Here is a 14,048-nt window from a genome sequence, read left to right on the forward strand (position 1 = left end):
ACCTAAATAGGTTTATCATCATGAAAATGTATATCTTGCCTAGGCAAAATCCACTGAGAATCCAGGGGACCATCTAAGGCAACTATTCTCCATGAGGCATCTTATCAACCTAGCCTTCTCTCTTGTGTTGTATAATCCTAGATCATGTCTTATCTCTCAATGTTTCATAGGAGGAGCTTCCTGCTTCCACTGGAAGGTCTCACATTTGTGATTAAAAGCTTTAATCTGCAACCGGCACATTCAGATGCTTTCTGCTTGCAGAACTTTTACATTGTTTGGTTAACTTCATGGGGAGTATAGAAGCATACTCCTTTGTGGGCTGGGAAAGAGAAGGGCACTGGTAACCTCTACCACATGTGATGCTTTGGTGAGAAACATGCAGATCTGGGAATAGAGGAAAAGGGGCATTTGGCTTTTAACTCCCTCTTCAACCCTAGAGAAAAAGGGGAAGCAAGGCAGGGCCTCTTGTCAACCTGACTTCAAGTCACATCTTCGAAAACTTCACCAGACTTCACTTCCTGATGTGTTTGGGGAATGGGGAGTAGAGTTACTGTTTGTGGGAATGGCAGCATGGAAAGTGGGCAAAACTGAAGCTGGGTTGTGAAGGGTTTTGTGTACCAGGAAAACAAGTTTGACTTGAATCTAGGACAAATAGAGACTCTTAGAAGCATTATAGCATGCTATTGCCTCCAGATCATAAGACAAGCTTATTTAATCATACCATGTGCTAGGCATTGTATTTACCCCATTTACTCTTCACAGCCCTCTTATGCAGTGGGTTCTAGTACTACCTGCATTTAAACAAAACCTTGGTGTGAACTAGTTTTAGCCCCAAGTTACATAGGTAAGAAGTGTCAGGGCTCAAGATACTGATCATTGGACAGCAATTGCCCCCTTACCTGGCTCTGTGCTATCACGCGGCTCTTTTGCTCCCATACATTCTTGCTATGTTCCTTCCTACTGACCTTACTCTGAAGGCCAGGAAATGCAATCCTTGAACACACATTTTGCCTTAGAAAGAGGAAGAGCCTTCAGCAATGGGTTTCCGTTGGGCCTCAGATACTCTCTCTCTTTTTAACTCATCATTTTGCAAATTTTTCAGCATACACAAAAGTAGAGAAAAGTGAAAAATGAACTTAGCTTCAGCGCTGATTGACACTGCCACTTATGTTTATCCAGTCTCTTTGCACCCCTCACAATTTTATTTTTGGAGTATTGTCAAGTGAATTCTAGATACCATATTTTTAAACACATAAATATTTTACTATCCATAAGCCATAAAGACTTTTTAAAAATATAGTTATAAGACCATTATAACACCCCAAAATTAATAGTTATTTATTTTTTTTAATTTTTAATTTATTTTTACTTATTTATATATTTAAAGATTTTATTTATTTATTTGACAGAGAGAAATCACAAGTAGGCAGAGAGATGGAGAAGCAGGCTCCCTCCGGAGCAGATAGCTGGATGCGGGGCTTGATCCATGACCTGAGCCGAAGGCAGAGGCTTAACCCATTGAGCCACCCAGGCGCCCCGTGGGTAATAGTTACTTCTTAATACAGAATCTGTTTTAAAGAATTTTTTCTACCAATCCCAAATCATATACAAAAGCTGCACCGAAAAGAATGATAGAATCCTTGTATTTCTTTTTATAAGCAAAATAAAATGTTTTCTATTGGGTTTATAGGATTGATTTGTATGCAATACCAGTGATTCTTACTGACACTTATTACAAGGACATTTTCCAAATTTACAATGATTTGTAAATGTGATTCTTATATTTTTATAAGGGCTGGCTCCAGATAGCATTGAGCTACTGCTAATTAACGCCTAACTCAAGTAAGATCTTCTCTGGAGGCAAAATTAATCTTTCCTACAGGATTAGAGATTAATCTCATGTAAACAGCAATACTGTTAGTTTTATAACGGTCTTTAAGCCCAGGACAGAAATCACACTTTTTCATCATGTGTTGACCATATTATCTAGTTTTATGTTTTGCACAGCTAACAGATTTTTTATAAAGCACACTTCTAATTGTATTTCAGCCATACAAACTCAGGATGTGCTGTTCTCAAGGTACAGATGCATCTAATGCGCATCTGGAGAGAGATATGGAAATCATTTACGCTACTCTCATTTTAGATCTTGGGAACTGTAAGCCAAGAGAAGGGAGAGAGCCATTTAATTGTAACTGCCAATATTCTTTTATTCCTTGACTCGTTTTATGTTAGCACTCACGTCTTACAAGTTTTTATAAAATTAAAATTATTTTAAAAAATTACAGAGTCTTGTTTCATTATTATCTCCAATTAGACAGCGATACTTATATTCAGGGGCAAAGATTATTTAAATTTTCCTCTTCCTTTTAGCAAGAGATGGCCAAGCATCTTTCTGTTTTCTCATAACACATAGCTTTGCTTTGCAGTCCATTATTACTTCCACTACCATTGAATAGGGGATGAATTTTTAAATTAGCGGCCGTGTTTCTCTTTAGAAATCCCCCACGCACGCCAACCCCGGTACTGGAGCCTGGGCACACGCGGTGCCTGTTCCAACTTAAGCAACATTGGGTCATCTGTTTATTTTCGGGGGGAGGGGGGGAAGGGCGTCAGAAAGAAAGAGCGGCCGTTGCCCACGCAACCGACACCCTGGGCAACGGCAAGGCGAGGCGGGAGGGGGCGTGGCCTCGGCGGGCCCGGGCGGATAAGAGGCGGCGCTGGCTGCCCGCCTCCGAAGCTGGGACTGTCGGTGCGGCCGGGCGGAGGCGGGGCGGCCCGGCACCACCTCCGACTACCTGGAAAGGCCGGGGCTGGCGCGCTAGCGAGGCCCCGGGCCCGTCGCTTCCTTTCCCTACGCCCCCTGACGAGGAGCGTCCCTCCGCGCCCCAACATGGCGGGCGGGCGCTGGGGTCCGCTGCTGACGGCGCTCCTGGTGGCCCGAGTCGCGGCGGCGGCGGAGGGCGGCCCCGAGCAGGCCGCGCTACTGGAGGAGCGGAGCTGGGTGCGGCCCATGACCGCCTCCAACTGGACGCTGGTGATGGAGGGCGAGTGGATGCTGAAATTGTGAGTGTGCCCGCCCGCCCCGCACGCCACACTGCCCTCGTGGGCGCCGCCCTCCCAGAGCCGTGAGGGTGTCTGTGGATCCTGCACTGCCCGTTGGGCTCGACCACTGCTTGCCGGGCGACCTGCGGCGCCGGGGCCGGGCTGCTCACGCTGCGCATGCGCGCCAGGCCCTTCGCGGTGACAGCTGCGGGTGCCGAGCATCGCCTCCCTCCTCACCCCACACCGCCCTATTAGCCACCAGCTTTTGTGGGGAAAGAGTTTGAGGGATGGGGTGGGCAGCTTACCACGGGGAGGGGGGTAAGTGGGCAAAACCTGTGAAAAAAAATCGCGTCCTTTTGATATAGGCGTGTACATAGACAAAGGGCTGCCATTCAATGACATTTACATATAGTACAAATATGTAGCACGGGCTAGGCAAGGTATTGGTTGAATGAGTAATTCCAGCACGGCGGAGGGCAGACCGGTGTGTGCGAAGTAGTTTGGTTTTCATTTTGAAGACCCCGGGATGTCAGTGTGAAAACTAAAACAGGAAGATGGGAGTGTTTTTGAAGTTTTTAGAACAAGATTTCAAATAAATGTTGATAATGGTTATCATTTTCAGACGTAGAGATTTCTGGGTAGATATCTTAATTGTGCTAGTGTAATAAAAAGATCTTCCTAGGTTGCCCTTTTTGAACAATAGAAGGTAATTGTACGTAGTGCCTTTGAAGGAGACGGGAAAAATACAGTTTTGAGTTAGGAACAGGCAAGTAGCTTAAAATTAACTTCTAGGAAGAAATTGATCATTTGGAAAAAAAAAGCGTTGAGGTAGACAATGGGCAGATGTCTGAACAGGCTTCAGAGACCATCATGGTGGGCTTGCCCGGCAAAAATGAAGAACCTCTGGAGAAATGATCACTGAGAACTTAATCTCTGTAGACTGTAGTTTCAGGTAATATACATACTTGATCACTACTGTTTGCTGATTCGTCTTACCTTGAGGACACAGACACACAGAATTGGATCTTTCCTTTATTTGTCCAAGGCCAAATTTTGATTCTTTCAATTTAGATTGCAAACAGATGCCTGTGGAGTGAAAAACCTCACTGTGAGATCAGGACCAAAAGTTGCAACTCCCTTAGCAGATTACCATGTTCAGAAAACACAATACCATGGCCCCTTCAAACATGCATATACCTTTTGGTCACAAAGAAGGGGATATTTTAAACCTCTGTGTAAAATGCCTTTGCTACCATAATGAACCAGTGAAATGATTAAAGAGATCTGTAGACTTGAAAGACTTATTAAGCTATTTAACCACTTTGGATAAAGATGAGATCATTTTCCATTTAAGGGGGAAACTTCTAAGTAAGTGGAGCTTTATTCAACACTGTCATATTTGTAATAATTGTAAGAATTTTTGACTGCATCTTGTCAGCTAGTACTACAGAAAGTTCTTCGTAGGTGCTTACACAGTGGAGCTTTCTAGATGTCAGTTTTCTGAATAAATCTGACTTTGTGTATATGCATGATGGAGGTCAAAGCTGAAGGCCTCAACTCCTTTATAGCTCCTTTTTGGAATAGCTATGATGTTTTTTTTCTTTAAGTAAAAGAACTAAGCAAACTAAAGGAGAGTGTAAGCCACATTACGCTCATAAATAGCAACAACCAACAATTCCTGTGTTTGGCCATGTTGACTGTTCAAATTGTATCCTTCATAAATGTACAGGCCCAGACATGGTAACAAATTGCTGTAAACTTGCCATGCGTCCATTGCATGGAATACGTGTGGGCTGTGATACAAGATGAAACTTGTAACCCGGAAGTAAGCTGCCCTTGAGATCATTTTAGTGGAAGTTCCCTTTTCATCGAGTACACTTCAGAATGGTTCAATATGAAAGGAGGCTGTAAAGGAAAAAAAAAAATACTTAAACCATTATATCCAAATTTTTCTATCTACCAGAACCTAAGTCCTGAAGAAATATTGTGGCTCTTATCTGTTTGTAATTTGTACTACTCCATCTCCTCCCTTTGACAAAAATCCGACACCTAAAAAACATAAAATTCATTATATTCTCTACCATGATAGGCCTATATTTCTAAGAATTCACTCAAATAGCCAATAATTTGTCAGATTTTTTTTTCCTGATGTATATAACAGAAAAAAGCCCAATGTGTTAATGCTAGCTAACGTCAATCCCTCTTTCAAGTGAACTGATCATAATAAACAGAGATTGTTAGGGGTCCACAGCTGATGCATTTAACTTTCCTACAGAAGCAAGTTAGGAGGCTTTCTGATAGTATTAAAATTTTGACATTACTTTGAATGACAGTTCTTTATTTGTTCATTTGCTTATATGCAACTTCTGGGAATTTTTGCTTTTATATCCCACTTCATACAAAGCTCCTATAATACAATTCCTAGTTATATTGGGATTGATAATTTAACTTATTTTTAAGAACCTAGCAGCTTTTTCTGCTTCTCTTGTAAAACCTAATTTGCTGTATCTTCTTCAGTTTTTTTGGTAACTTACAATTGAAACTTAAAACAGTTTTTTTGGTAACTTACAATTGAATTTTCAGTTTTTTAAAAAGATTTATTTATTTTAGCGATAGAGAGGGAGAGAGTGTGTGCATGGGGGGTCAGGGGCAGAGGGAGAGAATATTCGAGCAAACTCTCAGAGTGGGGACCTGAGATCATGACCTAAGTCAAAACCAAGAGTCAGTCGTTCAGCCAACTGAGCCACCCAGGTGCCCCTAAATTTTCAGTTTTAAAAAAGCCCTGCTCTGATAAGGAGAAATATCAGGTAAAAATATATTTGTAGTAACTCACCATTTCAGTTCTGAAATCTTTGTTTTTAAAACCTGAAAAATTATTCCATTACTATTTACATTTTCTTTATTGCTTATTGTATATTCATGTGTTTCTCGTCTTGTTTGCTTTTATACATTGTTTTATAATTTTATCCCTATTTCTGCCATGTCTCTAAAATTGCCTTGCTGTGCTTTTCTCATCTTAACCTCTGATGAAATGTTTGCCCTTTCTCAGGGTTAGGAAAGGTTATATAATCTGTAAAATATCTTCTGATGTTTTCTTTATTTCCATTGTTTCGTATTATCCTTCATTCAGTTACTTTGTAACCTTTTGCTATTTTAAACTTTTTGGTTCCCATTGTATCAGTCCTTGAGAATACTACTTGTGTTCTTTTGACAAACAATAGTATACATTCTATATACTTTTCTGATGGTCCCCCCCACCCCAAGGGAAAAAAGAAGCTATCCAAGCAGCTTTATTTTGAGCTGGCTACTTTTAATCTGATATCCAGAGTCAAGGTACAGGGGTTACCTCTGTAAAGTGTATGGCTCTTTATAAAACACTACTTTTTTTACTTTTTTCTTGGGACAATCATGTTTAAGCTTGAAAACAGTCACAGTGATGGAGGGAAGTCTCATTTATTTCCCTAGGACCTCCAGGTTTTAGTAATTTCCCTCCAAAATCCTTCTTATTTCTGAAGAGAACATCTTCAACATCATCGCCTTAGCTTGTCCCTGTCAAATAATTATCATTTTTTGCAGTTTAATAGATTATCTTGATGTGCTGATTGAATATTTAAGAGATAGTCATTAAATGCTTGTTATGTTTCGGGTTTAGAGTTAAGGATCTGAGAAGATGAAAATGAGCTACATTCTTTGATTTCAAGGGACTGTCAGTCTTCTCTGCTCTGAAGGAAATAAATAGCAGATACAGCATTCATTTATTTAACATATGTTTACTGAATGCTTCTTCTCTGTCAAGCATTCAGCAGTGGTTCTCATCAGGGCCCTATTGGCATCTTGGGTTCAACAGTTCTTTTTTTTTTTTTTTTTTTTAAAGATTTTGTTTATTTATTTGACAAACAGAGATCACAAATAGGCAGAGAGGCAGGCAGAGAGAGAGAGAGAGGGAAGCAGGCTCTCTGCTGAGCAGAGAGCCCGATGCGGGGCTCGATCCCAGGACCCTGAGATCATGACCCGAGCCGAAGGCAGAGGCTTTAACCCACTGAGCCACCCAGGCGCCCCGGGTTCAACAGTTCTTTGATGTATGGGGGTGGCCTGCCCATTGCTGCCCCTGCCCGTTACGTTCTAGGGTTCACCAAAAAAATTTAGCAATCTCCATCCCCTATGCATATTTCCAAATGTCTCTGATTGAAAACCACTGCCCTGGCTACTGTTATGTGTATTTAAAAACATGCAAAAAAAAAAAAAAAAGGCTCATAAGTGAATATATAAGTATTTGATTTCAGATTGTTTCCACAAAAGTTTATCCACATCACCTCCATGATCCTCATCATCTCAGTCACAGTAAACTGTTGCATTGCTCACATCATATGTCCTCTTGTTCATCAATGCTCTCTCTCTCTCTCTTTTAAGATTGTATTCATTTATTTGACAGACTGAGATCACAGGTAGGCAGAGAGGCAGGCAGAGAAAGAGGAAGGGAAGCAGGCTCCCTGCTGAGCAGAGAGCCTGATGTGGGGCTCAATCCCAGGACGCTGGAATCGTGATCTGAGCTGAAGGCAGAGGCTTCAACCCACTGAGCCACCCAGGTGTCCTCAGCAATGCTCTCTTATTTGATCATCCCAGCAGTCAGGTGCAGAATTCTTATTCTCATTCTCATTTACTAGAGGAGATTAAAACTCGAAAAGGTTAAAGCTTTGGCCAAGGCCAGTAGTAACTGGTTGGCAAGGCCAGAACTAGAATGCAGGCCTGAGCTTTGTAGTTCTTGATGCAAGCCTAGAGTAGCTGGGTAGTGAAGGAGCCTGGGTGATTCATGCTTAGACTGTCAGCTAGCCATCACCATGAGCCACCTGAAAGATAGTCTTTTCCCTGTGGGATTCAGAGGCCCACCCATAATTTTATCCTCTGTAGAATCTCTAAATAAAGAGCATCATTGCTATATTCTCATTCCTGACTCTCTTCACCACTCGAACAGGTGATCCGTCTTCTGTGCACACCAACCACCTGGGCGAATTCTCAGTTTGTCTTCTTTGTATCTAGCATGGCCCTTATCACAACTTGTAATTATAAATTAATTTATATGCTTCCACACTAGGTTTTTGTCTAATTTCTCTTCTAGACAATCAGCTTTTCAGTAGAGGACGAAAGTCTTTCTTCTTTCTATTTATCTCCAGAGCCTTCATAACAAGTACTAAGTGTTCAATAAATACTTGGACTAAGTGAATGAATGAATAATAGACTAGTTGTTCCTTTAATAAAGAGCTTCCTCAAGCACATCACTGAAGGAAACATCTATCTATCTATATTTTCATAGGTACTAAGGATAGTCGTTATCATCTACCTTTTGTTCGTTAGTGTAATAAATATTTACTGTGGCCCAGGATCTGCCAGGTTTTACTCTAGCTAGGTATGAGGCATCAGTCACTGTCTTCATGGAGTCTTCGTTCTAGAGAAGGTAGTGAATTCTAATTCCTCTAGCAGATATCATGGTTTTTGTAGAGTTATCAAGTTTTATTTTTCCTCTACATGTGATGACAAAATGTCCTAGAAATGATCTTGTAAAGAAATAGAATCAAGCCTTCCAACTCGGATCATTAAGCTTATCCATATTTTCTAGAGAAAGGAGTAACACTTGATGTAGATCATCAGTTGACATTTTTATTTAGTTTCATGTATTAAGTCAGAGAAAGATGAACCTGGTGTACCTCTTTCATCCTCATTGTCACAGATTCTTTTGAGCACTTTGGTCAAAGTCAGTTCTAAGTGAAAAACCTACCGTATCAGTCATTGTCCATCTCTGTTCTGCAAGGATAAGAAAAGAGAATGTGCACTCTCCCCTGAAGAGAGTGTGTTAAATTTGAGCCAAGACAGAAGAAGAAAAATTGCCCATTATTGGGGAATAAAAATGTATTTTTAGTAAAATGTTATTTCTAGGACATGTTTTTTTTTCTTTTTTTTAGTTTTTTTTATTTTTTCAGCATAACAGTATTCATTATTTTTGCACCACACCCAGTGCTCCATGCAATCCGTGCCCTCTACAATACCCACCACCTGGTGCCCCCAACCTCCCACCCCCCACCCCTTCAAAATTCTCAGATCGTTTTTCAGAGTCCATAGTCTCTCATGGTTCACCTCCCCTTCCAATTTCCCTCAACTCCCTTCTCCTCTCCATCTCCCCTTGTCCTCCATGCTATTTGTTATGCTCCACAAATAAGTGAAACCATATGATAATTGACTCTCTCTGCTTGACTTATTTCACTCAGCATAATCTCTTCCAGTCTAGGACATGTTTTTAAGTAACTCCTTTCTTGTACACTTAATAGAATCTCACACCAAATTCAGTTGGTTTATGCAACCAAAGTAATCAAAGGCTTTCAACCACCTTGCATATAGCAGAAGCTCAGTGTGATATATACATAAATGTGAACATGGATGACAAGAACATGATTTTGAATTCTGTTTCCCAGAAGTGGTTAAAAACATTGGACTGATATCCAAGTTGATGTAATGTAACAGTGTTTTAGCTATCTGGAATGTATTTTAAATGTCTTTATGAAGCTTACTAACTATATACCACTGCCGCCTAAGAAAAGTTTAAATAGAAAAGATACTATTGTATAGTTTCCATGACTATAAAGGTTCTAATTCCTCTTGGAGATTCTTAAATGAAAAAAGGATGAATTTGAATCTAAAAGACAAAGTTATGGCAGATCAACTCCTTTATAGTTCCTAGAAGACTGACGTTATGAACTAGTTTTATTTATTTATTTTTTTTATATATTTTTTAAAGATTTTATTTATTTATTTGACAGAGAGAGATCACAAGTAGACGGAGAGGCAGGCAGAGAGAGAGAGAGAGGGAAGCAGGCTTCCTGCTGAGCAGAGAGCCCGATGTAGGGCTCGATCCCAGGACCCTGAGATCATGACCTGAGCCGAAGGCAGCAGCTTAACCCACTGAGCCACCCAGGCGCCCGAACTAGTTTTAAATAATATAAATGAAGACCGTATGCAGTCCTTTCTGCTGATTTTTGTCATGGATACATACATGAAAATTACATTTATATCTACATACATACACAGAGAGAGATAGAGTGTGCATGAGTACATGAAAGTCATGAGTTTCCTTTGTTTGTATTGCTTTGGCCCCTGAGGTATTTTCCTTTAGTAGGTTCTGAATTACTGTCTAAAACATAATTCTTTAGGTCCAAAAGAATACTAATCATTTAAAAAGCTGAAACAACAATGGACCAATTCCCACACCAGAGACTCGGAGCTGACTTATTTCTACCACCAAAAGAACACACTAAGTCAGTGAATGATGTTGGTGCACTCCCAACACAAATAGCTCTGATTAAATCCCAGAAATAATGACATTCATAGTCTCCAGTGGGTAGCAGCTACATAAAAATTGGAATATCTAAAGTGACCTCAATGGCGTTTTTATATCTTGGGATATAAAAATGTCACCCAAATCCCAATTTTTATAATAGCCTGTCTAGAGATTAGGGACTGGTATTTTAAAAAATAAAACATGAAATTTGCATGATTTAATAATTTCTGAGGAAGTAAATATGTCCCTGAGTTAAATGCAAAGGCACAGGCCTAGGGAAACAAAACAAAAATAATCTAGAGTTCATTTAATTGTACTGCAAGATTTCTTCCTTATTTTTGGTAATTTCTTCCTTCTGTCTGGTTCTCTCTCACTTTCTCCCTTTCCCTACCCACCCCTCTTTCTCTCTCTGTCAATATTGGATCTTATTTTCCTTGGAGGTTTTATCACATAACTGCCTCCATCTGGGTTCTTGTTCTGTGTGGTCTTAGGTGACCTTAAGCAAGGTCCTTTATACCTGCCTTGTCTGTTTGACAGTGACGTTGTAAGGTTCAGATGAGCTCTAACGCATCATCAGAGTATCTTGGAAACCAAGCAGTATATTACAAATGTAAGTAGTATTAGTGATTGTTCTTAATATGTGCCTGCTTTATATAAGTCATTTAATCTCCCAGTAACCTCCTAAGGAAGCTGCTGTTACTGTCCCATTTTGCAGTTGAGGAAGCTGAGGCATGGAGTGATTACTAACCTGACCAAAGTCACATGGATACTTGTGGTTGGTCTTGTTGAGTCCTTTGGTAGAACTCTTATTTAATACACTGAAATGCCCATTGAAGTACTAAATAATAAAATGTTCTCTTTATCCCTAAAGTTTACCAACTGCTTGCCCCACTATCATCTGCCATACAGATATTTTTTTAAATATGTAAAAAATGACTTTTCTCAATGAGTTATTTTCTTTGAAGTTTGTTCATTTATTTATTCAGCAAATATTTATGTACCAGGCATATACTTTGCCCTGGAAATGTTTAAAATCAGCCGTGGTCAAAGATGTCAGCAGATGGTTCCTGGTCCATGTTCTCTGGTCCATATCTCTGGGGTTTCAGGGATTACACAGTGAGCTGTAATGAGAAGATTAATGACTTTTTAGAATTATCTTGGAATTGGCTATACTAGACCCTTCTAGAGACAGATCAACAGTCCTTAGGATGAACAATTGTGCTAAAGTCTGGCAGCTTCTGGAGCCTGGCTGGAGAGAGAAATGCATGCCTTGCTTTGGGTAGTCCTTGTTCTCCTGGGCTGTACCCAATCTCAATACTTGTCTTGAAATAAATGCGACCTCCCATCATGTTGACTTTTAACACCCCCCCTTTCCCCTTTCATAATGTGAAGGAGCAAAGTATTGCCCCATTTCAGAGATGGGTTTTTTGTTGTTGTTGTTTTTCAGGAAAGTTGGTTCGTATGCATCATTGCCTTGAGTGTTGCATGGCACTTCCATCCACCTTCTGCTCAGGTCAAGGTGAAAGGGTTCATGAATGATGACCTGACAGCACCTTTGAGCCTAAATCTTGTTATAGAATTTGATCATTTAATGTTTTTTCCCCTTTATTTCCTTTCCTAAGGCATTTTTTTCCTGTTTGTGTTTGTTTTATTCTTTTGGCAGACATTGTTTCCTCCTCTTTTCCCCCCACCCCTTCCTTCTCTTAATATGGAAATAATAGATGCCACATTTTGTAAAAATAATTCAGGAATGGAAAAAAATGGAAAATAAATTGGGAGGAAATCAAAATTTTCACAATGGTGAGCCTGCCCATCCAGAACTTGTTGGATCTTTCCATTTAATCAAATCTTTAAGAAATATCTTTAATCTTTAAGATCATTATATTCTACCTAAAACTTACATAATGTTATAAATCAGTTATACCTTAGTTATACCTCAGTAAAACAACAAAAACTATTTATTAGGAAAATCTCGTACATAAACAAAAATAGGAGTAGTGTAATGAAGCCCCATCATCCATCATCCAGATTCAGTAGTTGTATCAACATATTGCCAACATTGGTTCATCCATGTCTCTTGCCCTCTATCCCTGCATGGCATAATTTATGTACTATATCACCCATTGTACATAAATGATTCAGTGATATCAAGTCTTTTAAAAGAACCTATTGCATTTATTCCCTCAGCATTTTGACTTGAGTTGAGGATTTTTAAAAAATATAATCTGAACAGATTTAAGCAGATTTTTAAAATGCCATGTCTAGTTGATGGCATCCTGAAATATTATTCAAAATGTCTGGGGATGTTTTTTCCTGGAGTATCCTGTCCTATTTTGTGAGCATTGATTAATTAATTTTATTTACTGCTTTTATTCTTCCGGGTATTATTAAGGAAAATGGAATGTCTCTCCATTTGTATTCATGTATTTTTGTCACGTTGTTCTGTAAATGTTAATTTTCCTTTTAATTGTGTCCTATGTTAGTATTTTAACATGGATTTCTAGTGTATGTTTGTTCACAGTATTTTATATTAAGCATAGCTCTACCAGCTTTTTAAGACTCCATGAGGCATATTTGACCCCAATTCCTTCTAATTTCAAATGATACTTTCCTTTCTGTGGAAGTTTCCTTGGACTACTGCAAATTACCACCTACTTAGTAGCTTTAAACAGTGGAAATTTATCCTCTCACGATTCTGGAGACCAAAATTCCAAAATCACGATGTTAGCAAGGTTGGCTCCCTCTGGAGGCTCCGGGAGAGCTTCTGTTCCATGCCTCTCTTAGCTTCTGTGGCTGCCAGCAGTCCTTGGCATTCCTTGGCCTATAGCTACAAACCACCCATCTCGGACTGCATCTCCACATGGCCTTCCTCCTGTGTTTGTGTCACACTTTGCTCTTCTTTCTTTTATGAGAACCTACTCTAAATCCAGGAATAGCTCACATCAAGATATTTATTTTAATTATGTGTGTAAACACCCTTATTCAGAATAAGATCATATGTGTGAGTATGGGGGGTTAGGACTCTTTTTTAAGATACACTGTGTGATCCACTATCCTTTCTAAACAGCAGTTTTCTCTCGATTCCTATTTTAACATCTGCATATGACATCCTGGAACACATTGGAGCTTTATGGCCCATTTATGATGTTTTCTAGTGTCATGGGAGGCAAAGTGAGGCCATTAGCATATTACCAAGAGGAAGCACAGCCTTCCAGTTTGCTTCCGTCTTACCCGTCCCTGATCCATTATCCACAGAGCTGCCAGATGACTTTTCCAAAAATGTAAATCTGATCATGAGTCTTAACTTTTTTTAGGGCATCAGTCATGGAGCTTGGAATAAAGTCCTGACTCCTTATACAACATTTTTAAAGGCTGTGAATGATGTTTTCATCCTGTCCTGTCAATACTCTGTCTTCACACTTCCTGTTCTCTCTGCTTGGGTTAGAACATTCCTTGACCCCTCTCTGCCTATTACTCTTACTTTAGATCTTAGTACAGTTGCTTCTTTCTCTGTGGGCTCTTCTGAGTTCACCCAGCTTCTGAGTGTTCCATAGCGTCTGTTCCACGTTCTCAGTCATGGCCCCTGCCTCTTTGATTGTCATTATCCCTGTACTTACCTCTTTTCATCTATGGATGACTCCACAAGGAGGAAGGAGACACCACATCTGTCTTGTTC

The 14,048-nt window shown here is 39.8% G+C and overlaps 1 protein-coding gene across 1 annotated transcript in view; it reads left to right on the plus strand.

The window, feature by feature from the left end:
* The first annotated feature begins 2,685 nt into the window (after nt 1-2,685).
* TMX4 (thioredoxin related transmembrane protein 4) overlaps nt 2,686-14,048 on the plus strand; it is a 43,591-nt gene continuing 32,228 nt past the window's right edge. The window contains exon 1 of the mRNA XM_047745554.1: nt 2,686-3,066. Coding sequence (XP_047601510.1) covers nt 2,894-3,066 — 173 coding nt within the window. The 5' untranslated portion in view covers nt 2,686-2,893. The remainder of the gene's footprint in view (nt 3,067-14,048) is intronic.

This window comes from Lutra lutra, chromosome 9 (genome assembly GCF_902655055.1).
Source record: "Lutra lutra chromosome 9, mLutLut1.2, whole genome shotgun sequence".
Lineage (NCBI taxonomy): Eukaryota > Metazoa > Chordata > Mammalia > Carnivora > Mustelidae > Lutra > Lutra lutra.